This window comes from Talpa europaea (genome assembly GCF_964194135.1).
Source record: "Talpa europaea genome assembly, chromosome: 10".
NCBI classification, from domain to species: Eukaryota; Metazoa; Chordata; class Mammalia; order Eulipotyphla; family Talpidae; genus Talpa; species Talpa europaea.
Genome location: NC_140077.1, coordinates 79,624,793 through 79,650,384, shown reverse-complemented (window position 1 = coordinate 79,650,384; position 25,592 = coordinate 79,624,793). Strand labels below are relative to the sequence as shown.

Below are 25,592 nucleotides of genomic sequence, written 5' to 3'. Positions count from 1 at the left end.
CCATGGGGAGACTTTTTTGAACTACCTCACAACTCTTTAGCCATTCACACATGTCAAGTGAAGTGTGTCCATATCTTCTCTTTCATGACTCCCTGTGCACAGTTCCATTAGAGGGCTGAGAACAACACAAGGATGGGAATTACGTACCTTTTCTCCATGTATCGACAGAGCCTCGACCAATGTCTAGCACATAGCTGGCACCTTAGCAATGCTTAATAAATAAGTCTGGAAAAATTGGCTTCTTTCTCTGCTCTCCTTGGTAGGTTAGGCTAGAAAGAACCTTTGAGCCGTTCATTCTTAGTGAATTGCCAAACTCTCATACTTGGCTCATACATTTAGATACCTAATGTGTTCAATTTTCTCTAAACCTAGAAAACAGGTTGAACTAGGTGGCCATCTCAAACAAATTGTAGGTCCAAATGTCAACACTTCAGTGGTTCAATTGCTCATTCATTCATTTCCAAAGTCATTCATTCATATGATATTTTGGATTTTGCTGAAGATTAAAAAGGATATGTTTCTTATTATCAAAGAATTTATGTAGCCAGAATATAGCTACAGGATACAAGAAAACAACATAAGCAAAGAAATAGAGTTAACATGTAGGTAGAAGATATCATATATGCCTATTCAAAGTTGCTAAAGGAACGTAACTAGAGAGAAAACTCATCAGGGAAAAACCGTTAATAAAAGTTGTTTATAGTCCTTGAAACAAGTGAAAGATCTGAATTCATGAGAAAACAACAGATAAGAAAGTAAGAGGATAAATGAACAGAAGGGTAACACTAGAAAGGCTAGACTACCGTGGAATAAGATATCAGATCGCATAAGTAGAGATCACATGAAGATATCTTCAAAGACAGAATAACAAATTTGTATATCATCTCGTAATAGCAGGGAGCCATTGAAGGTCCCTGAGCAAGGAAGTAGGGAGTACACATATTGGACAGCACCCAGTACCTCTATTTACCCTGGCATATCAGAGATTTGAGGTCAGATGATCCAAGTCAAAGAAAAAATGCTGGAGTTGGATATCTAGGGAAAATGCTGAAATTGTAAAGATGGTTATTGGAGAGGATGATGCTTTTAAAAAAGTATGGCCTAAGCAGGTAAGCCCAGGAAATTGGAAGGATCATCTACTAGGATTACATAAAGAATAACAACAGTTAGCAGTTCTGGAGGATAATCATGAGCCAGATGTAAAAATCTATAGAGCAATATTTCACTGACATAGGAGCAACATGGGGTAATATGAAAAAGTTGCTTCGAGCTGTTTATTGCTGTTGGTTTTCATTTATTTTTAAGGAAGAAAAGAGTACAATGCTTTGGAAGTAGCTGTAAGAAGGAAGGTGCCACTATCCTGCAAGGAACCCCAAAGTCAGAAAAAATAGGAGATAAAACATAATTGAGAAGTTGCACTGAAACTGTTCCTAAGGGAGAGTGAAGTTTGGTAAGGCCACAAAATGAGAGAAAAGTCAGAGGCCACAATTTAAAGCTAGAATTATATAGAAAATGGTTCAAATTAGGGATGTTCAAATAAAATTTAAAATACAGATGTGGGGTATTTCTTAGGCATTGTAGAAGTCTAAATTATCTAAATTATCTGTTAAATGACTAGTTGGCTTGTTTTCCTGCTTGGATTCCAAAATGGGATTAGCCTTGACTGCTTTTGAGCAGGCAGTAATTTGGCCATTAGAGAAGGAACAAGGTTTTCCCAAAGGAATGTACAGCTCTGGGTCCTATCTTGATTCTTAACTAATGGCTGAATAAGTGCTAAGGAAGAATAAGTCACTGGAAGCATAGGTAAACAAAGGTCTCTTTTGCAGGCCTCAGGAGGTATTGTAAGGGCCAGGCATTTATTGGGCCTTACAATCAGGGCCTGGACTAAGGTGAAGCAAGTAGAAAAAGTAGTTCTCTTGGGCACAAAACTTGAGAGGATGTGAAAAAACTCAGTAATCAAGATTATCATTTTAATGTACCATTTCAAAATCTAAATTAATACAGAAAAATTATGATGAACAGAATATCAAGTTTTAAATAAGATCACAACTATTTCACAATTCAGCCCTATATTCCATTTCCATTAAGCAAATTAAAAGTACAAGTCAATTCAAGCTTAGCAACAGCAAATTTACTAAATCAAAAGAAACAGAAAATAGGACCTCCCGGGTGACCCAGTGGGTTGAGTGCCATGCTGTGAAGCTGTCCACAGCCTCTGCAGCTCCAGTTTGATCCCCGGCTGGCCAGGGAGATACCTACATGGTGCGGCAGACTTCTCTTGCCTCGCCCGCTGCTCCCTGCTCTGTGTCTGGTGAATTCTCTCACCCTCCCGTGCCTCTGGTCTGTACCCCAGTTCTTGAATAAATAAATCTTAAAAAAAAACAACAACAGAAAATAATGTCTTTTATAAAAAAGACTTACCGGTTTTCTTCTTTAGGTTCAATTTGTCTCTGTGAGTACATTTTGATATGGGCGTTATCACCTTTTTTGTTTTTTTAACAGTTGAAGACTCCATAGGAGAAAAGTGGATTCTTTTCATTTCTTGGACTTCTGTATGTTCCATAACTGTCACCCTCACATCTGCATTTTCCGTGTTTCTCTCGCTCTTTCTTTTAAGAGCACCTAAAAGTGTCTTTGAGGAAGGTGTTATTCCATTTCTGTAACTCTTACATTTACTTAATTGTGGCTGTATAATGGGAAGATATTGATGAAAAGTATCTTTCTCTTTATGATTATCTAGTACTCTTTCACATTTACTTACAGCAGTGTTGAAACATCTTTTTGCCTTCTGTTTATCAATATTAGTTTGGCTTCCTCCTGCACATGCGGGCTTCCTTTTGGTAATAGTGGCGGAAAGTATTGGCCTTTTCTTTAGTTGTTTCTCTTGGCTGTAACTAGAAATCTCCTGAGCTGCCAAACATTTAGGCTGATTTTTTTGTGTAAAACTATAATAATTTGACTTCATTTCTACAGTATTGGATTCTTCAAAAATAGCTTTGGGAGATTTTTGGTCCTGACATTCAGGAATGCAAGGTAAAACTTCATTTTTTCTCCAGTCTTGAGGAGACAGTGAGGCTTGAGAATTTTCATTTGGTAATGGTGATAATTTACTTGTTTCCTGAGATGTACATAAGTAGGCCATGTTATCTTTTACAAATTGATTTGGGGATAGAATGGGATGAATTGACTCTGATTCCAGCTCTGGATTTAGTTCATAATTACCATTTATGAAAGAATCTGGACTTAAAATTGTACGGTAAATCTGATGTACAATTTTTGATTCCAAATGCACAGGCCTTGAATTATCTTTCATAAATGTATCTGATGAAATTGTCACTAATCCCAGTTCATTATTAACTGCATGGCAATTGGTCACAAAAGAATCTGGACTTAAAAAATTTCCTTGGTTTTGTGTAATATTCAAAGTTGAAGAACAGCTTGGGGTAAGACTAAGTTTACTTTTGTCAATGTGGTCATTAATACTATTTATAGAGTTAAAGGAAGTTTCAGTTATAACTTTTTCATTAAAATCTTTTGGAATGTTAACACCTTCTGCTTTCAATAGTTCCTCATTTTCAGATAAAGGAAGAGATGTATAAGTAGTAGATCGACGTATACAGAGTGGCAAGCAAGTCTCACCATGGCATTCTTTAAAAGTGGAGCTAATAGGTGATAAGGGTATTTCATTTTCAAGAATTAAAGAATGGTTTTCTGTTGGGGAACAGCTTTCATTCATAGCAAAGTTTTCACAGGGTTGTAGTGGGCTCCTAACTCTTTCAACTTTTTGGGAAACACTAAATGTCTTATTAACATTTTGAGCATATGCAGTTCTCTTGCTGTGACTTGAAGAGGCTGATACTTTGTTCTTATTAATGGTACCCCAAAGACTCCTCTGCAGAAATAAACAAAACATATAGATTAAGTTAACAGCTACTGAATATTACCTTAAAACAAGGAATATTATGCTCCTTCAAGATTGTTATCAAAATAACTTTCACATATTATTGAATATTTTCTTAGAATAAGTCATAGAATGATTAAAACATATTACCTTTTTCTTTTTATTCTCTTCTGCATTTCCTAGTAATATGGCTTGGTGTTTCAGAACATCATTTACAAGAAATACCACAATCTCTCTTACTCGGCCTTCTTTAATAGGTGTCCAGTTGACAGAAATAACAATTTTTTCTTTAGGCTATAATCAAAAGATATCAGCAGAGAATATAATACACGGTTAATAGTTATTGGTGATCAACACTCTACACCCTAATAACATTTAACAAATTGCTATATAATTTTCCCTACCCTAACTTCTCATTCATTCATTGTAAGGGAAAAAGTCGCTAATAATAAAAAGGTTCAAACAAGTAAAATTATAATAAAATATTAAATGTATATGAAAGCAATAGAATAGTCTGCACATCATATTGTTTCTTTCAATTTTCATTACATATTTTCCTTCTTTAGCATTTGTACAGCATTAGGACTTGATAAAAATAGAATCATGCAATTTGTGAACTAAAAAATTAATTTGTATAGTATTTCTATTGCAAATATAATGGTTTTATGGTTTGATGACTTTTTCAAAAAGAAATGTAATGATGATCAGCCAACTAACTTGCTCCTTCCAAATTCCTACAAAGTCCATATCATCATCATTACTGATATATTTTCAAAATTATTTATTTATATATATTTTACATCAATGTTCATTTTTGTACAATGTTTGCTTTCTTTTCTCAGGTGTAGTCCCTATAAAATTCTCACCACCAATTTACCAATGCACAATCACCATAGTCCCTTATGTCTTCCAGCCCTCTTTTGATCCCTCTTCCTCCTCCTCCCCTGCAGAATGTCTCCTATTTATAGTTTCCTCTTTGTTTTCTATTGTTATTATTATATTTTCTTTTTTTGCAAAAGTAGATGTTGGGTTCCAGGCATACTGTCAGGCATCTTATTTACTTCATTTATCCTTACATCTCCAGGAGGCAGTGAGTATGCACATTTTATAGATGAAGTAACTTAGACCCAGAAAGCTTTATGTATTTTGCCAAAATCATACAGCTAGTTATTCAAACCCAGGCAGTCTGACTCCAGAGCACACACTTTACCACCTACACCCCACAACCTGGCAGGATCAAATGTAAAACCCTCACATGACAAAGAAAACTGTGTCTCTTGTTTTTCCAAGGAAAAAGACAAATTTTGTTTTGAAGGAGAAGCCATATAACATCATAAACAGCTGATTTAAAAATAAGAACAGTAATCTTTTACTTATAAAAGCAGTAAATTTTTAAAAATCCCCCAAAAATTTCAAAAACCCCAAAAAAGCCTTTAGTTCCACCTATCAAGGAATAAGTAAAAGTGTTACATAGACAGACAACAAACATCTCTTTCTCTAGAAAAGCAACAAGTCATAGACTATAGGGGTGGGGCAGGTTCTGAAATGTGGCTGTGCAGATTGGTTACACACCAAGTTCATGGATCTCAAACCAGAGCTGCTTCTCCCTACCTTGTGAAGCAGTTACTCAGCTAACTGCTCACACGCCCTCAACTCATGGTCTATCTTCATACGTGCAGAGGTTTTACGCGGTGGAAAACCCACAGTAGTCACAATAAGAACCCAAATTCTCTGCTTTTTGGTGACAGGGGTGGGAATGCTACTCTGGTCAATGCACTGCAGAAAAAACTGCAGGGGAAGTTACTGAAACCACATGCATAAACTTAGTGCAGCGACATAGACATTTATTCTCCAGGGGGCTGGTGACCTGAGGCTCCCCGCCCAGCCGCGCTCGCCCCTCAGCAGAGACCAGGGAGCGACCTCCCGAGGGCGGCGCCCGCGCCCCGCCGGCGCCCGGGACTCACCTGCAGCACGAAAAAGCGGCGCGAGACGCTGAAGCCGCGGTCGGGGGCCGGGAAGCGCTGGATCTTCACCTCAGCCACCTCCTCGTTCGGGTTGGCCAGGGCCAGCCCCAGCGTCCGCGAGGCGCCCGGGCGCACGTCCCCGAAGCAGAGAAACGGCGACCGGCAGAAATGGCTGAGGGACAGGACCGGCGGGGACGCCGCCTCCCCCGGGGCCGCCGCGCCGCGGGGCCGCCTCGCCTCCCCCGGGCTCACCTCCCAGCGGCTGCGGCCCGCTCGCCGCGTCGCCATGGCCGCTCGAGACCCCGCCGCCCCGGCCCGACTCCCGGGAGGCGCGGGAAGGAGGGCGACTGCTGACCCTCGGGGCGGCCGTGCGGGTGGAGGGGGCGAATTCGACCGCCTGCCGTCCCCAGCGGCAACACCCCAGGGGGAGGGAAGCAAATGGCAGCAACGCAGCCAACTGCGGATGCTGCAGACTCTGAGGAGCGAAACAGAGTGCGCCTGCGGTTCCGTTTAAACTTCCCGCCTCCGCCAATCAGCACCTCTGGGACGCGCCCACCTCCCCCTCAGGCCAATCAATGAGCAGCAGCCACTGACCAATGAGAAGGCAGGGCCTTATTTAAATGATTGCGTTGGACAGTTCTGGAGTCACCTCTGACTATACCTTGTTTTCTTTCTGCTATTGCTAATAAACCTGTCCTTTTTATATGGGGGCTGGGGGTGAGACAACGGGCAAACTAGGAATTAGGCAGTTTTAAGGACACTGCAGGAGGGGACCTCGGAGAATTAAGGAAGGCTTCAGAGATAAGGGCAGCAAGAGGAATGTAACTAATTCCACCTGGAAAAACAAACATCCCAGAACCAAGGACTACATTGTTAACGCTGGCCTTGGTTTCCTTCAGTGGTAAAGGGAGGCAGAGATTGGAGAAATGGACAGTGGTTTAATTTATGGACAACTTAGAAAGGCAGCTGTTTAACTTCAATGCAGAGATGCTCATCCAAGGACTGGGCCATAAAGATAAAGAAGTAACAAATGGGGAAAGAGAAAGCTGTTAGATAAGGAATGTGAAGATCCCCTGCTTAGTAGCAAATTAAGTGAAACAGCCGAGAACTAACCAATCACAGAAAGACTGGTGGAGCTTTAGAATAATTAGGGAAAGAAGGTATATATTCCCTGAGACACAACTCCACTTTGGCTTCCTTGCCCCTCCCAGGCTTGGTTTCATGGCCTGGGAGTCCTGCTTTATTTCTGTACTTTTCAATAAACTTTTTCTTTCTCTAAACAAACCTGCCTCTTCTCGCTTTCTTGCCTGAGAGTCTGCGAAGTTCCTGCTGCGGCTTCGTGAGACACCAACCTGTGGGGGTCTAGTGGCTGGGACTCAGCGCTGCCCCTGCAGCCTGGGATCCATTTCTGGCTGGGAGACTAGGCCTGACAATTCTGGTATCAGGGCGAAGGAGATTGCATTGGCTCCAAGTTACTTTCTCCTGGTAGGGGAACTTTGGGTCACCTTGGTAAAACAAGGGTCTTAGAATTGAAATTTCTCTTTAATTTTGTAAACAGGTTATGTTGAAAAGATAGTAACATTTTCATAATAAACAGAGCAATCCTTGTAGATGCCTACTACAACCTTAGGCAAAACTGTTACGGAGGCAAAAACTAATCTGTCCTTTCTCCCATCCAATATACCCCGCTCAGAATTAAATTTGTTAGCTTTACCTTTGCGGTTTCCTGGAGCAGAATGAAAGAGAAACGAAGTCAAATTAAGAGTTTGTGTAACATACTGATTTTAGTGACTGACCATAGCAGGGGCTCAGAAAATGTACATACTGCTTCTTACCTCTGGATATTTGAAGCAAAACTAGATGCGCATGAAGCTGAGCTTCTCAATAATCAGTAAGTGGTTTTGGCAGGCAATGCCTTGACAAATGACTTCTTGGTTTTGATTTTAGTTGTAGGTATCTTTTAGCAATATTTCTAGCTTTGATACGAAGTTTAGTATAATTTGTCATGCAGCAATAATAAGTATCCTAGACATTGCCTCTAATTGCAAGACTTAGCAGAAATGGGCTCATCTGTGAAGAATTTACTATCCTCCTAACATACCGATGGAACTGCCTGCTGCAGGCTCAGTTATGGTGCCAGATGGAGACAGGAAGTTACAAGGTTGAGACAGGTCCTGTAACATAGCTTTTGCCTTAGACTAGCAATGGCCTTCCCCATGACCAGAATGTATGGTTCTGAGGTCAAGAGAAGAATGGTCCATCACTCTTGCATTAATGAGACTCTGCTACATTTCAGGCTTCTAAAAATCAGCGCGACTAATTCAATCATAATAGTCATTATTAATATTTAAACTTAATTAACCACTTAGAACCCATTAACAATGGTATACATATAATATATAAAGTATTTCAAATATCTAGTTTATGAGAAATGAGTAACATAAAAATGTGCAAGATACCTGCCTTTTGATTTGTTCATGGTCTCTGCATTCTTTTTTATTTTTAAGATTTATTTATTTATTTTTACAAGCACTGGGTACAGTCAGAAGTGTGGGAGGGTGAGAGAATTCACCAGAGCCAGAGCAGAGGAGAACAGGCAGACTGACGAAGTACACTGCTGAGGGTAACAGCGGGCAGCAGGAGAGGTTTGCGCGCCATGTGGGACCCTCGCAGGCAGACGGGGATAGAACTGGTGCTGCAGAGGCTGCGGGCAGCTTCGCAACCCAGCGCTCAACTGCTGCACCACTGAGAAGGCCCTGCATTCAAGTTTTAAGGAGACAAGCATTCCCATGCTGTGAAAATGTGTTCAATAAAATCTAGGTAAGCTTTATTAGGACCAAAGGACTTTATATTTATTTTAAATATCAAAATAACACAAAGAACTAGTTCAATATACAATACACTTTCTATTTTTCACAGAGAACTGAATTTAATAGACATTTGTACTTAAGAAACACAAGACAGCCAAAATATCTATAAAACTCACAAGATACTTTACAGTTGACAAAATAACAAATTTTGATATTTTAGATATTTCTTTGTAATTGCTTTTAAAAGTGTCCTTAATGATTAAAAACAAAACCTCTGATTTGAGACTGAAAATGAAGTTCAAAAGCATTTCCACTTTAATGTACATCATAAATCCCCTTAATCAGAACATTTACTGTACAACATGGAGCAACTAAATGCCCACCTCTCTACTCATTTTCGTGGCAGCCCTAATCACCAACTGTAATGCAGTATCATCTATAGGGGTAAGAGTCTGATTGTTGGAATCAAAACTGTAATTACACCACAGTACACTGTCCAAATGAACACAAGCAGGAATACAAAGCAAATAGGTAAAATAACATTGAGATGCACACATGCTCTTCATTCAAGAAATATTTTTGAATCTCTAATAGTAACAAGGACTGAATTATTTCTTTACCTACGAATTTGAGTTAAAAAAGCGGTCTGTTCATCCTTGTATAATCTCTATTCTCTGAATACTTCTTAATTTCTTTATGTATAAATGGCTGCAGAGGCTAAATTTAAAATGTTTTGAGATTTCTCAATAGTTATAGACTTTAACGTCCATACACGGCAAGTTGAAACATGAGTAAACAAAGCATAGGCACTCTTTCTACCAAAATAGTGTTTCTCTCATCGTTCCACAACCTAACCCTATTACTTCTACTTTAAATGCTACTTCCACAGAGGAAGAGCAGAAAGCATGCTAATAATCTAGCATGTAAGTATCTTTTAGTAGAAATAATCTTAGGGGAAGTAAGAGGGTGACCCCTCTCCCCAAAAAAACTTTACTGAGACTTTACTGAGAGAAATGTGCAAAAGGGAAGAACTGTCCATAGTTGCTAAAAATTGTTTAGAAAATTATGCTCACATTACCCATTATTCACTCTCAATAGCAAATAACATTTACATTTACTATTGAAAGTTTCAAAAATGCTACTTACTCCTTATTAAAGAACACATTTCAAATTTGGCACGAATCTTAGAGATAATCAAATATGACTTTTTAAGTCTGATTTTTTCCTGAGTTCATCAACTCAAGTTGTAAGTTATTTGGGGTGTGGCTGCTCCTAATGAGAAACTCACCTAAAAGCATCATCTCTTGTTCAGTTTTAGGCAAAGTGAAATAAGAAAGCTTTCAGTGTGATTATGTGTTCTTTTGAAAGGGTGGGTGGCTAGGAGGGAGGAACAGAGAGGCAGACAGACCACTCATTTTTTTTTTTTTTTTTTTGGTCAGATTCCTCTAATAAGTATCTAGAGACAGGCCCAGGAGTGGCTTCACAGTAACTATAAAGGCCACAATTGAGATTAAACAAACAAATGTTCATACTAGTACTTAGTGCCAGTTTCCCTACATAAACATAAAGCATCCAAAAAAGTGTTCCTGACCAGCAGGTAACACAAACATAAAAGTCATAACAACAAAATTATTTACTAACAAGTACAATCTAACCAGCAGGAACAACGCTAAGCAACTACAACACATTGAAAAGGCACAAAGCATTCAATCCAGAAAATACTGGGTATAAAAAGGACACTGTCAAAGAGTTACTGCTCCAAATCTGACTTTTCATCAATGACATATTAGAATGATCTCATAGGAAGAGAATTCAAACTTATAAACATAACAGTTTGTTTTTAAATTCATTTGCAACTATAGAGTGAAAAGCAATGAACAATATTTAATTACATATTAGCCCTTAACTAATGGTTTATAGTCACTCTGCAAAGATGTTTTGACACTTTGAAGGTTGACAGAAAATTATTAGTGTACCTATTTCATGACCTACCATCACTTAAATGGATGTCACTTTATAAAGCACCAATTTAAAACCCTATTTTTGCTACTCCACTTCTCTCAGCAATTAATGGATGCAAAGATCAATACCTTTACAGTTGTTGGTTAAATCTTACTGTAAGAACAAACCTAACCTAAAATGAGATTTTAGGCTGCAAAAGATTAGGTTTCTTGTCTTACAAAAATAACTTCAAATTGTCTTAAAAAAAAATCTAAGGCAAAATTATTTTAATAGTGTAGTGTAAAAAATAAGTATATTACTTAGCATGTGATAGTGTCAACTTAAAAGATAACCTTCAATTAATTAAACTTAAAAAAACTGAGTATTTTTACTTGTAGTTGGTTTGTCAGTATGACTATTCCCAGAGTATTTCTTCTGTTCTTATTTTTACACATATAAACACAAACACTTAATAATCTTAGTATTCAAACTAATGATTTTTTAAAAAATTCATAATCCTAGGACTTCAACTGTGCTTCTTTGGACAGATATTTATTCAAACAACAAAGAATTTAAATTCTTTAAATTTTTTTAATACCTACTAAAAATCTTTGGTGCATTTAAGTAAAAACCAATTTACACTAACAAATTTCTACACTTGATAAATTATTCAATTTACATATTAAGTGCTAACTGCTATCAACTAAAATTAATTTAAAGCAATAAATTATGCTTATAAAATAAAAAATTCTAAATGAGGCTGAAATTAGTTGCAAGATTCAAAATTTTCAGTTATAGAATTCATGGATTTTAGAGTTAAAGAAAAATTTGCTCAAATATTGCAAAAGGTTAACTGAAAAGTATAGGCCTCACTTCATACTTTTTTTTTTTTTTTTTGCCAATTTAAAAACCTTATATACATTCAGTTTGCCCAAATCCATGAGGTTTCACAATTTAAAAATAACTTATATTCTAATTTGGAAATCAGAGGCAGCAGTTTTTTCTGTTTGCTTACTCACTGAGGCTATTTCTTCGCAAGAATTGTCCTACCTGCCTCCCAGACTGTTTAAGATTACATGAGAAATGTAGTGCCTGGCACACAGTAAGCATTCATTAATGCTAGCTTTCTTCCCTTACTTGTAGCTCTGCCACTTAACTATGAGCTTTATCAAGTTCTTTTATCAATCTCAAGTTCTTTATCTCTAAAATGGAAATACAGCATGTTGATTCTACTTCAAAACTGGTTATGAGGTTTACATGAGAAAATGTATGTGAAAGAATTTACAAAACAGTAAACCACTATTAAGTTAGCTACAATAATAACTAAACACAATTATATTCCACTTTATATACGAGATGTATTCAGGAAAGTTCTATACTGTAAACCAATTCCTACAATCAAATCATATAGTTAAAGAATTAGATTATTATTAAAAGAACCCTAAATATCTTCAAAAAGCATACTATTCTTTTCAAAGTGAAAACGCAACAACGTTTTATTCTGCTACCAAACATTGTATACCATACACATACACATATTTACCATTGGCCTTTTTTTAAGTCCCACTTTTTCTATGTAGGCTTATCTGTAAGGTAGGGTACATTTTTTAAGTATGTTTTTGTTTCAGTCTAGTAGGATTTTTTAATTAAAATCTTGCAAGTCTTTATGACAAAAGTCATAAAGATGTATATTTTTAAAAAGGTCAAATTGAAAGACTAATAGTACCACATGTAATCAAGTTCTTTCATATAAGTACCCCAGATATAACATTTCCACACAAAAGTTAAGAATGCTTTAAAAAGAATACATTAATTATAAATGAGGCCAATGAGGTTTTATTATTTATATGAGTTACTTTGGTTAACTGCCTCAATTCTCAACATTTTTTTCTTTTCCTTTAGTTTCACTAGTATGGTGAATATTTCCTTAAGTACCTTCCTTTCTTAAGTGCTTCAGCAAACAGTTTTATTCATTAAGGGGTTAAATTTTATTCATTAAAAGTTAATTATTTTATTTGTGATATTTTTTCACAAGGATTGGGCCAGACTTAACAGTTTACACACAAAAAAGTGCTTAAAGCAATTAGGAGTGTAAACAAAACTGAAAGAGAAAACTCTTAAAATTGCTATTTTTCCAGTAGTTTACCTACAAATGTCATGCAAATAATAAAGCAACCCTGCCTATTCTAATCCTTCAAGCAGCTCTACTAGGAAACATTATCCTAGTTTAAGTTTAAATTGACTTGAAAATATGGAAAGTGCACATCTTCAAAAGTATTTTATAATTTTGACTGATTTTATCCTCAATTAATCTTATTCAGTGAGGTTTTGCTGTAACTGCTAGTTTCTTTCACCAAGTCCTCATCTTTTATCCCATATAAAAATAAAAATCAAGAGTAATTACAGACATTTGGTGTATATGAAAAGCAAAAATAAAGATCTAGATTACATGTAAATCTGTATACAAATAGTGGTTCCCTTTGATTAAAGTAAACAGCATTAAGTTTAGTTAGATGAGAGTTTTATCATTTGTTTGGCACCGTTTCTAACAATTATACATGAAATATCTAGGTCCTGTTTCCCAGAGTTTCAATTAGCCAAGGTAACTGAGACCAAAAATAGCCTGTTCATAAAATTTCATTAATTAGTTATAACTGTCCCTTGTTAGTGAGATGAAGATAGATACTGTGAAATACTGTTGGTGCTTCTGAAATAAATGAAAAAATACAAAAGGTGAACTTACTTTGAAAGATAGCTAGTTAAAACTGGCATCTTTTACTTTAACATATTTTCAACTTGTTAATGCCTAAGTCCTATATTTGCATTTCTTATTCATAATTGAAGTATAGGCAAAAACCAATCATTTGGGTAATTGTTCCAACTGGACATTTCATTTAACAAGCTAATCTTTTATCAGTAAGCTTTCTGGCATACAGTTTATCAAAAATCCAAAGGATAATGATAACACAGAAATATCCAAGACTTTCTTATAAATACAAATTCCTAATTTCAATTTTCAAAATCTGGAAGAAATAACAGTGACTCTTAAACTAGTATCAGGAACAGTTGCAAATACCAGTATAGTCTTATATTCTTTCTTAAAGGCTACATCATCTTTAAACTTGTTTGGAAGATGGGCAAAGGAGAAATGAGACTGAAGAAGAGTAAAAATTTTCACTTACAATTAAAAAAAATACCCATAAAATGTAGTAGCTAATAATTCTGAAAAGTTTGAGAAATCATTAAAAATTACTTCTAATCTTTAAAAATCACAAAAAAAGGTTCACTTCAAATATTATTTATGCCTGAAAATGTTTCCAAGCATGTATCTTGGTAAACAGATACTTTTTTTTCTTGATTTGAAATGGTTCTGAGGTCTTGAGAAACTAGAGAAAATAGCAGCCCTACTAAAAGTCATCAGCTCTAGGCTACCATTAGCAAATTACCATCAAAATAAGTCTGTGGAATGTTTAGATTTACTCATGAATGATGCTCATTATTAGAAATATTTTGTACAGTAGTAGTGTTATCAAGGCCCAATAATGTTCCAAGATAAGAATGTTCTCTAGGATCTAGCATTTGTTCTGGTCGGACTGGATGAACTATGTTTGCAGGTTGAGGAGTAAGAGTGTATTTTTCCAGAAAAGCTAAATCAGTTGCTCGTGGATAATCAGTTGATTGTGGCTGTGGTGACAAGATCTCATGAGAAGATGGTGGAAGTGTGGTAGTGTGACGCACCAGATCATTCTGAGTGTCAGGCATCTGAACTGGAACCAATGTTACTGGAACACATACTTCAGCAGATACATTCTGTAACATAGTCTTGGCTTCCGACTGATAAACTTTGGGCTGGTCCATATATTGTTTTGTTTCTGTTTGAAAGATTTTATCATCAGATGAGTACTCTACTGGCAAAGATACAAGTTTTTCCTCAGAAGTACTGAGAGGATCATCAGGAGATTTTATGCCATGAACATGGTCAATGTGGTATTTCAGCTTGTCTTTCCGCTTAAATGTTGCATTACAGTGCTGACAGTTGAAAGGTCGGGCATCAGAATGAATAACCAGGTGTTTTGTTAAAGTTTTCTTAATTCTAAAAGATTGATTGCAAATCTGACACTTGTATGGTTTTTCACCTGTATGAACAAAAATGAAATTAGGTGTAAAATGCACGCCAGATGGCAAGACAATTTTAAGCAGCAAACTGTCCATGTGAATACTTTCAAGAACTTAATAAAGTAGTAATATTATTATATGTTATCACCAAATAGAGACAGTATAGTAAGTTGGTAAAGAGAATTGTTTCAAACATCAAAAAGGTCTCTGATATCAAACTACACCACTTACTATCTAAACTTTGAGCAAGCTAACTTCTAAGCATAGTTTTCTCATCTGTCACATGGAATGCAGCACCCACTTCACAGAATCGGTGAATAGATTAAAAGACAAAATGAAGTAACAGCACTGTAGAACTGTACCTGGCACATGATAAATACTCCATAAACCTAGGCTATTACTGCTATTGCTTTTATTTTTGCTATACCCCCTAAAAAGTTGTAAAACCAAAACATTTGATTTGCTATCACTCAAAAAGGATACAATCAAAATTGTAACTGATTAATATGGATTTTTAGATTAAAATAAGTTGTGATACTTATCTTTTTTTTTTTTTAATAGAGGCATGTTTTATTTATTTATTTGTTTGCTTGCTTGTTTGTTTTGTTTATACATGCACTGGGTACAGTCAGAAGCGCGGGAGGGTGAGAGAATTCACCAGAGTCAGAGCGGGGAGCAGAGCAGGCAGAAGGACCGAAGTACACTGCTGAGGGAAGCAGCGGGTGGCAGGAGAGGTCTGCGCGCCATGTGGGACCCTCCCCCGGTGGCCGGGGAGCAGCCGGGGATCGAACTGGCCCTGCAGAGGCTGCGGGCAGCTTCGCAACCCAGTGCTCAACCGCTGCGCCACCAGGGAGGCCCATGTGATACTTATCTTTAGCTTGAGATCAAAATAAGAGCTGTTTAGGGTAAAGAATAAGAAAGCTCTACCAGTTTCAATTCCTCCTGAGTCAGATTCTTACAAAGTAACTTTCTTTTATAAAAATGAAACATTATAAATTCCTAGGTTGGCCAGTCTGGTGGGTAGAATAATGGCTTCCCAATGATGCACTACCTGAAATGGGAGATTAACTGGGTAACCTAATTACACTAGTCTTTAAAAGTGATCAATAACTGAAGAGTAGGTCAGAAAGTAGCAATGAGATAACTCAATCTGGCATATTTTTCTTTGAAAATGAAAGAAGGGGACAAGGATACAAGAAAAGTAGCAACCTCTATTAGCTGGGAAAGGTCTCAGTGAGAAAACGATAACCTGGGTCCCGGTCCTACAACTTCACAATGGTCTTACTAATAACCAAGATGGGCAGGCAACAAATTCTTTCCTAAAGACTCCATAAATTTTTGAGGACTTACTAACCAGCTAGATTTTAGCCTTGTATCAGACTTCTCACCTAAATTACAGGGTTGTAAGATCATAAATTTGTATTGTTGAAGCCATTAAGTCTGTGGTAATTTGTTACAGCAGCAACAAAAAAGTCATATGCCCCAAACATAGTGGTATTAAAATAGATACAAAGGCACACTTTAAAACTAACTAAAAGACTTTATATTAATTTACATGGGTTTGATGATATCATTATTTTGTTCATCTTTCCATTTAAAGCATCGCCAATCATCATAGAAAACTAAGAAATAAAGTATACCTTCAAGCCGAACACTAACATCAAGTAATTATTCATTAAATATTTATTATTTTGTAGTCCACTGATACATTCAAGTCTCAGTAACAGAAAATTTACACATACTGGGATATTGGGTTCCTGGTACTATTAGATTTCTATTTGTTTTTTGACTAGTATCATTACTGATGTCACTAGAAAGAAAGTGAAATATGACAACAATCTAATACATCATATAAACGGTTAACATCCTTGAAAACAAAACATATGCAAAAACCTGCATAGAACATACTGCCCCCAACATTTATTTATACCTATTAGAATATCTAGAGTCAGAAATAATATGAAAATGTTCATGAGAGTATTTTGGGGAAAAAATTACACTTCCAAAAGATAAGAACTATAAAGTCCTCTCAATGACTCCTGGCAGTTAGTGTCTTAAAAAATACAAATTTATGACCTTACAATTTTATAGGGAAGTCTGATGCTAGGCTAAAATCTGGATATTGGGAGGGCTGCATTTCTTTCTGGAGGCTCTCTGGAAGACTGTTTCCTTCTCAAGCTTGTCAAGTAAGAAGCATTTTATGATTTAAAAAAAAATAAAAACAGTACCCCATCATTAGTAAAACACCAAGAAGCACACAATTCATTATTAAAGATTAGAGTATTGACTTTAAATGTCTCCTCTGGTATAGTGCTAACCATGATGGTTCCTTGAGTGTCTTTATTAATTTTTTTTATAAATGCAAAGATTATTTATAAACTTAAAGTTAGTCAATCAGTTCTAGTATTAAAAAATAGCAATTTTAGAAAACTTGCATTTGGAATGGCATCTTTCTTTGAAATCTTTCCATTATTATTTTAAAATGTTATTTTTAATAGAAGAATCAATTTAGGTTTGTAAAAAGACAAAATTTCACAAAGGAAATTTGACATTTATTAAATTTAAAAAGCAAATTTAGAGTGTCTAAAGATACACCAGTAAAAAGGGGTAAAATTTTAAACTTGATGAAAGGAGGAATACAGATTAAACAAAAATACATTCATGCAGTGAGGCTTTTTTGCAGTAAAATAATCTAATGGCTAATAATCCAAAAGTTGGGTGCATTTCAAAATCATAAATTAGGGATATAAGGCAATAAATGAAAGACTCCTCCCATAACCTATAGAAAGGAATCTATTTTTGAAGAGAAAAAAGACAATACAATAAAAAAAGATGCAAAATTTTTCTCAGCTAAAGTTATAATGACCTATGAACCTCAGAATTAAAAAATGCCATCCACTGGATTAGTTATCTTCAGGTATTCAAAGTTAGTATGTGACAATGGCACTTAAGTTTCTTTTCATTTCAAAATTGATAGAGGAATTTATATTATATTACATCTCTTGCTGGTGAAAGGGGAAAAGACAAAAGATAAAAGCAAACAAAAAATCCCAAATCTTTGGAGGCACTACAGTACAACCAAAGCAGTCAGAACATAGGAGGCTAAGATTCTAGATACAAGAGAAGGTGGGTATGCAGGTGTTTTCTCTCAACACACTTTCAGAATCTGTGTATGGGGAAACAGAGGCCAAGTGGCAGCCAAAGGCTTCAGGGCATCTTAGTGAAATGGGAAGAAAAAAGTTGAAGTTTGGGCCTACTAAGGATTTCAAGTGTCAAGAGTCTAGAAAGGAACAACAGAGAAATGAATCAAAATGCCTATATTTGCCAACTTCTAAGATCAACATTTGCTGAGTAGTTAGAAATCAGGAGCTGAGAGGTTAAAATGTTGAACAAATACTTCAATAATTTCAAGGGCATTAGGGAGGCAGAGATAAAGAGTTCAAGTTTTACCAAAGAGGAGTAACTGGGAATACTCCTCATAGTTTCAGCTGAGTCTCCAGAATAATGACAAACTAAGAGAATGATAGACTAGAAATAGATCAATAGTAAATCAGTGTCATCTCACGTTCTATCTGCCTGTGCAAAGAAAATTAAATATATCTGAGAAAGAAGTCACCTTCAAGGGTCTCTATTATTTTTCATTCACAGAGTCTGAAGTTCAATTTAAAACTACATATCCAATGAGCCAGGAGTCCTAGGACCAGGTATATACATAACAGAAATGACTACACTACATGTATGAAGTCATGGACAAGAAGGTCCAGGGCCTCCCCGGTGGCGCAGTGGTTGAGCGCTGGGTAGCGAAGCTGCCTGCAGCCTCTGCAGCGCCGGTTCAATCCCCGGCTGCTCCCCGGCCACCGGAGGAGGGTCCCACATGGCGCGCAGACCTCTCCTGCCGCCCGCTGCTCCCCTCAGCAGTGTACTTTGGTCCTTCTGCCTGCTCTGCTCCCCGCTCTGGCTCTGGTGAATTCTCTCACCCTCCCGTGCTTCTGACTGTACCCAGTGCATGTATAAACAAACAAACAAATAAATGAAACATGCCTCTATTAAAAAAAAAAAAAATAGAAAAAAAAAAAGAAGGTCCAGAGAAGCTTTATTCACAATAGATCCAAGTAAATACAAATCAAGTGTCAATCAAAGTATAATGTATAAGTAATCATTTATTTCATAATTATTTCATTTCATATTCATATGAAAATGAAAAGAAACAAATTATTTTAATGGATGAATTTCAATGAATTTCATAGACATAATATTGAGCAAAAGAAGCCAGGCCAAAAAAAAAAAAAAAAAGAGTACTTATTGTGCAACCCCATTTGAACAAAGTTCAAACAGGAAAAATGAATTATTGTTGATATGCTAAAATAATGACCATCTCTGCAAGAAGGTTATCTAACTGGGAGAGGCCAGGAAGAATGCTTCTGAGTTCTGGTAATGTCTGTAACCTCATGAATGATGGTTATGTGAATGTATTTATCCATTTATAAAAATTCATTGAGCTACTCATTAAGATTTTTCTACATTGTTTTATACTAAATAAAGACAGCTTTAAAAATTCATCATCCATAAAAAAATTCTGCTGTCTAAAATCGAGTCTGAATTTGTTATTGGGTTTATGCTCATTTTAAAAGAATGTATTTTGTTTCAATGAGACAAATACTAAAGAATAATGTAATCACCTCTTTAAGGATTATATAAGCAAAACACATAATGGTTGAGAATAAGCCATTTGTAAAAGAAAATCCTATATTTACTTTCAATTAATTTCTCTAATTATGTGATTAGAGTGTCATCATAGAGAAACATTAAATTTGTTCATTCCACAAACACTTACTAATTATGTATTATTTTTAAGTCCTGAACTAGGCATTGATCTACTCAGATCTATACATCTGAAGTAATTAAGACTACAGATCTAACCAAAACTAAAACCAATCCAATTTGTAGCTTGCTATATAAAGAATATACTAAAAGAATATGGATTCTAGATAAGGGGATTCCAAAAAACATGCTTCCAAGGTAATACAATCCAGATAATGCAATAAGGGTATCCTGACTAGAGGGAAAAATATGGGTAACAAAATTATTCTGTTCACCAGAGATACTGTTACAAAGATAAAGCTTAGTATCTATGCCATTTCCTCAATAAACTATTTCACAAAATTTCTACCAACTCCACTTCTAACTAATAAATTTAGCAATTCTGCTTCCCTGGTAAGAGAAAAATGACACCTTGGTCAGTAGATATGAATCAATCATACTCTAGAAAGTGAATTAATAAGCTGACATTCTGGTGACTCTTCAGTGGCTATTATGAAGAACTCCTCAAAATACTTCCAACTCTTAGTGCACAGATAAAAAATGCATTTTCTGGACCTGTAAATCTGGGAATGGATTTAGGGACATGGTGATCAGTTCTTGAAACAGCCACTCTGTGAAGTGCTGTCAGCACAGCCTGCTCATCACTTTATATATATATTTTTTACTCACAACTTTAAATCAAAAGTAGGCAAGCTATATAGTACAAAAGCCAACGCCAGGCTGTTGCCTATTTCTGTAAATGAAGTTTCACTGGAATGCAGCCACATTCATTTGTTTATACATTGTCTACCATGATATAAATCACACAAAAGAAATTTGAATAGTTGTATTATTGACAATCTAGCCTATACGCTTTAAATATATACTATATAGACTTTATTAAAAAAATTTGCTGACCCCAACTTCAGATAATTTCTCCCTCTCTAACCCTAACCCTAACAGAGCTCATTTCTCAAATTTCAGCAACAGACTTGCCTCTAATTTCAACTAACTGCCAGAGACCCAGAAATGAAACTCCCACATTGTAACTGGTCATCAACAAATTACTATAAATCAATGTTTCAGAATTGTAATGTAATTATAAAGCAGGCATTGCTCAGTTTCTCCTCTAGAATAAATCCTGTAGGTTTACAATTCTTAAATCATCAGTGGTCTCAAATTAGCTTTCCATAAGTTCACCATCCCTTTCATATCTTAGAGCTTGTTAGGCTTATTACTTATAAGTATGTGGAAGATAGTATTTATAGTCTCTTCATTTTACACTCTAATGGATGGATATACCCCCAAATTATGACTCTTTCATTTGGAGGTGGGTATAATTTTGGTTTTAATGGCAGCATTTTATCAGTAACAAATTCTTTACTGCTATTGAAATTGTCCAAATCCAGTTATTTCCCATTCTAATATTTATGAAATCAATTATTTTACTCATCCAGAACAGCACCTTGACAAAATCAAAACTGAAAAACAAAGCAGTCATAAATGTACTTATGAGTTGCTTTCTTTGAAACAGCAAGCTTTAAAAATTAACTTACATGGTAAGTCAAACGAGGACTTTGACTATATATAGGAAAGAATACAACACAGCCTATATTTTAAAATATGATAGCATTACATAGGAGCAAAAAGAAAGATTTAGAAAATGACAACTTCTAAAGCAGCTGAAGCAAAACAGGCTATTGTAACTATAATGCATCACAACTGGTTACGTAAAAAGGAAAAGTATACAATGGTAACTTGGTGAGCAACACAAGATCACATTTGAATTACTTTCAAAAGAGAATAAAATAATAGAAATGCATTCAGAGAGTTACATAACCACAGAGGAACCACAAAATATGAGGAAAGGGGAAACTGAGAGCTAAAAGTTGAGTAAATCCTCTAAGGAAAATTTTTTCCTGAATTTTACACAATGATATTCTAAAAATTTGAAGCTTATATAAAAGAGAATTGAAGGCCAGAATATTATTCATTCATGACAAAAATTTAATATAATGAGTAAAAGTATTAATGAGAAAAAAACTTGACCAAGGAAAAAAAATTAAACATCCATACTTTACTCCTGAATAATTATACCTATATATATATATATATATATATATATATACACACACACACACTACTCAGTAGGTTTTACCTGAATGTGTCCGAAAATGCATTTCTAGACTTGATTTGCCTTTGAAAATTTTCTTACAAACATCACATTGATGAAATGTTGCTTTATACCTAAAAAGTAAAATAGTTTGAGCTTTTCAATATAATTTTAATACATAACATAATGAAAATACTTTACAACTTTATTACTCTTTGTCTTTTTCTCTCTATATATATACAGATATACATATCCATCCATCCATCCAACTCTCACATTAGTAAAGCACAGAGTTACAAAGGCACATAGAAATACTCTTTAAGTATCACTCTTACCACTGGTTCTTCTTCCTTTAGGTTATATTCAACAAACAAATCTATAAAACAAGTCCTAAGAATTTCAACTGTTAATCACTTAATTTTAAGCTTTAAATCACTGAAACTTTAGTTTATTATTATTACTCACTATTAAAAACCAAAGGAAAAATTATAGGGATGAAACAGATTACTGATGGGCTGAAGATGGAAAGACTGGTTAACTATAAAAAGCAGCATGATGGAAATTTTTGGATTGATGGAACTAATTTAGTTTTGACTGTGCTAAGGGTTATAAGATTGTATGCATTTGTCAAACCTGCAGATCTAAACATGAAAAAGAGAATTTTGATGTACATAAATTATATTTTGATCAAAAATTTAAAAAAAGATGCTGAGGCTGAATCAAAGAAACTGCAGCAATCTCAAATTGTGCATCTGACAAAAAGTGACCCTACCATCACTGGTTCACTTGATTACAAATAAATATAAATTAGAACTTAAATTTCAATTTACATTAAAAATTATACCAGGACTTTATTTTTACTATAGACATAAAAACTGAAAATTACAAAATTCAAATCATTAAGCAGTATAGTGAAGTGCCTAACAGTATGTTTGTGAATTAAACAATTCTAAACTCAAAATTTAACATAAAGATTAAAATATTCATAAAATGATTAGCATTTCAGTAGTAGTTACTGGGAAGTCTACATTTGACATTGGAAACAATTCATATATAATGTGTACACAGAAATGTAATTAAAGCTAACATGTTCTACAAAACAGATGAAACAGACATTTAAAAAGATCAATCTGATTTAGTAAATTAAAAGTATCAGTGATATACTTAGTAAAAGATTCAGAAGATATATATTTGGTTTGACTTTCATAGCCATGGTAAATATAAATAGATACAAGCAGGGTCACATGGGCACAAAGAGAAAGAAGACGTGGTACTCAACCATGGGTAATTTTGCAATACTCTCCATTGGCAATACCTGAAGAAATTTTCAGTTTTCACTGAAAATGGGGTAGATAGGTGCTACTACCACCTAGTGGTAGAGTCTGTAATTACAAACATCTCACAGCCTTTCACATCCAAATATTATCTGCCCCAAAATGTTTATGGTGCTGGAAGTAAGAAATCATGGCTTATACTATGAACAGAGTGATGTTTTAAATAGAAATATGCTCAAAACACTTTAATTGTCTCACAGAGGATAAAGATAAAATCAGGCCATATGTATATATCCCTCTATTCTCACAGGGATGCTAAAGAGTATAGATTTTCAGAGCAGGAGTGATAAACAGTTCCAAATGAAGCAGAAATCTCCAGTGAGCAAAGACTAAAAAATGTCTGTTGGGTTAATAGTAAATTCAGAGGCCCAAGTGTACCCCCTGCAACAGTGAATGGAAAGTGAAGTGGATACTGAAGCTGAGTCACCATTTTAAAATGCTTGGAAGGGGTCCTCCCTTGTAGCACAGGGGTTAAGTTGCAGCACTATGAAGTAATCCACAGCGACTGCAGCAGGAATTTGATCCACGGCCAGGGAGGTGACCCAATGGCACCTCTCCTGTCTCACCCATTGCTCCCCTGGGCAGTGTATTTCAGTCAATCCACCTGTTCTGTTCCTCATTCTACCTCTGGTGAATCCTCTCACCCCACCCCCTCAACTCCCACACCTCTGGCCTGCACCCCAATTCTTGTATGTATAAATAAATAAATCTTTAAAAAAAATGTTTAGAAGGAGTGAAGAAATATTAGAAAATAATTGGTGGGAGGAGAGGTGCTAATTCTCATAACCCTCCACATTCTCTCTTTGGATAATCTTTTATATACTCACAAAGAAATCTTTACTCATAGCCTAGATTTTAGTCCTGAGATTTAGGCTATCTACCTATCAAGTTTTATATTGACATTTGTATTGTGTACCTCACAGTCAATACATATCATCTCCCTCCAAAAACTTAACCTATCGTCTACATTCTCTGTATCAGTGGCAAGTATCAGCCACTGAATTAAATCAGGAATTCTCTGAAATTAAAATCATTTGGGCCTCCTGGGGCACGGGGGGTTGAGCACAGCGCTATGAAGCTGTCCACAGCCTCTGCAAAACGGGTTCAACTCCTGGCTGGCCAGGGAGAGACCCACATGGTCTGGCAGACCTCTTCTGTCTCGCCCGCTGCTCCCCTCAGCAATGTTTTTGGTCTGTTGGCCTGTTCTACTCTCTGCTCTGTCTCCGGTGAATCCTCTCACCCTCCGGCACCTCTGGCCTGTACCCCAGTTCTTGAAAGCATAAATAATTAAATCTTTTAAAAAAAAAGAAATTAAAATCATTCATGACTGCTCCCGTTCCCTCGATAAAGGACTAAGTATTTTTCAATTAAGTAGCTTCCACTGTTCATTATTAACATTACTCCCTAACTTATGACACCTATGCCCTCAAAATTTTTTCCTAGATTATAACAGACTTCTAATCAATTGATTTCTCTGCCTTCAGACTTATTTACCACAAATCCAGCCTCCATATATCAATAGGCATTATCTATCTAAAATGCAAATCCAACTGTATCACCCTGTTAAAAATCTTCAATGACCTTATATCACATGGGATAAAGTACTGGTTCCATAAAATAAATGTAAGGCTCCCTTTTCTAGATTGCAGAAAGTGGAGCCCTATAAGTTTTGGTTCCACAATTATCTAAGTCAGCAAGCCCTTGCAGGGGGAGGGGATTCCAAAATTATTTCGGAGGGTCAAGAGCTGAAAATTATTTTCAAAACTATACTGTAACATTATTTACCTTTCTCGTTGACATTGACACTAACGATGCAAGATAAATGGTAGGCAGAAGGGCTGGTATCTGAGCTTTAAACAATACTGGTATAGCAAACTACATTCATCACCCTGTACTCATAGAAAGGAAAGTGTTATAAAGCAGTAAAATCCCTAATTTTACTAAATTTTGACTTTTTAGACTGTGTTTTTTTTAAATATTCTTTTTAATTTTTTAAAAAAGATTTATTTATGCATACAAGAACTGGGGTACAGGCCAGGGGGGCGGGGCGGGGGGTGAGAAGATTCACCAGAGACAGAGTGGAGAACAGAACAGGAAGATCAACTGAAGTACACTGCTGAGGGGAGCAGTGAGCGAATCAGGAGAGGTCTGTTGTGCCATGTGCGTAGCTCCCTGATAGGGGATCGAACTTGTGCTGCAGTGGCTGTGGAGAGTTTCATAGGTTGCTTCTTAACCCCTTGGGCCACCAGGGAGGCCCGGTTTTTTAAATATTCTCTGGGATGAAAATGAGAAGTACACATGAAGTGTTTTTACTGCACTGACCAAAGTGTAATGGTTATGTCAAAGAAAAGCACCCGTGAAACTGACTTGGGAGCTGAAGTAGCTATTCTCTTCACGGAATAGCATTTTACTTGAAACAATGAAAGAAATAAAAATTACAGTTAAGGATGAGTATTTGCAGACATTTTCTCAAAAATTAAATGAAATAAGCTTGTTACTTCTAGGGTAGATATTGACAATATTTTCTATCAACAATAAAACTTGAGCTCTCAAGCAAATTAAAAATTTTGGAAACTCCATTTGACCTTGTGATCTTGATGACTTCTCAGTACT

The 25,592-nt window shown here is 35.9% G+C and overlaps 2 protein-coding genes across 3 annotated transcripts in view; both read right to left on the bottom strand.

The window, feature by feature from the left end:
- ASPM (assembly factor for spindle microtubules) overlaps window positions 1-6,153 on the bottom strand; it is a gene marked incomplete at both ends in the record, with an annotated part of 45,387 nt that extends 39,234 nt beyond the window's left edge. For both annotated transcript variants that reach the window (XM_084245038.1, XM_084245039.1), the window contains 3 exons: window positions 2,422-3,892; window positions 4,052-4,195; window positions 5,866-6,153. In XM_084245038.1, the coding sequence (XP_084101164.1) occupies window positions 2,422-3,892; window positions 4,052-4,195; window positions 5,866-6,153 (1,903 nt within the window). The remainder of the gene's footprint in view (window positions 1-2,421; window positions 3,893-4,051; window positions 4,196-5,865) is intronic.
- Window positions 6,154-14,096: 7,943 nt separating this feature from the next.
- ZBTB41 (zinc finger and BTB domain containing 41) overlaps window positions 14,097-25,592 on the bottom strand; it is a gene marked incomplete at both ends in the record, with an annotated part of 35,229 nt that continues 23,733 nt past the window's right edge. The window contains 2 exons of the mRNA XM_084244737.1: window positions 14,097-14,752; window positions 21,691-21,779. Coding sequence (XP_084100863.1) covers window positions 14,097-14,752; window positions 21,691-21,779 — 745 coding nt within the window. The remainder of the gene's footprint in view (window positions 14,753-21,690; window positions 21,780-25,592) is intronic.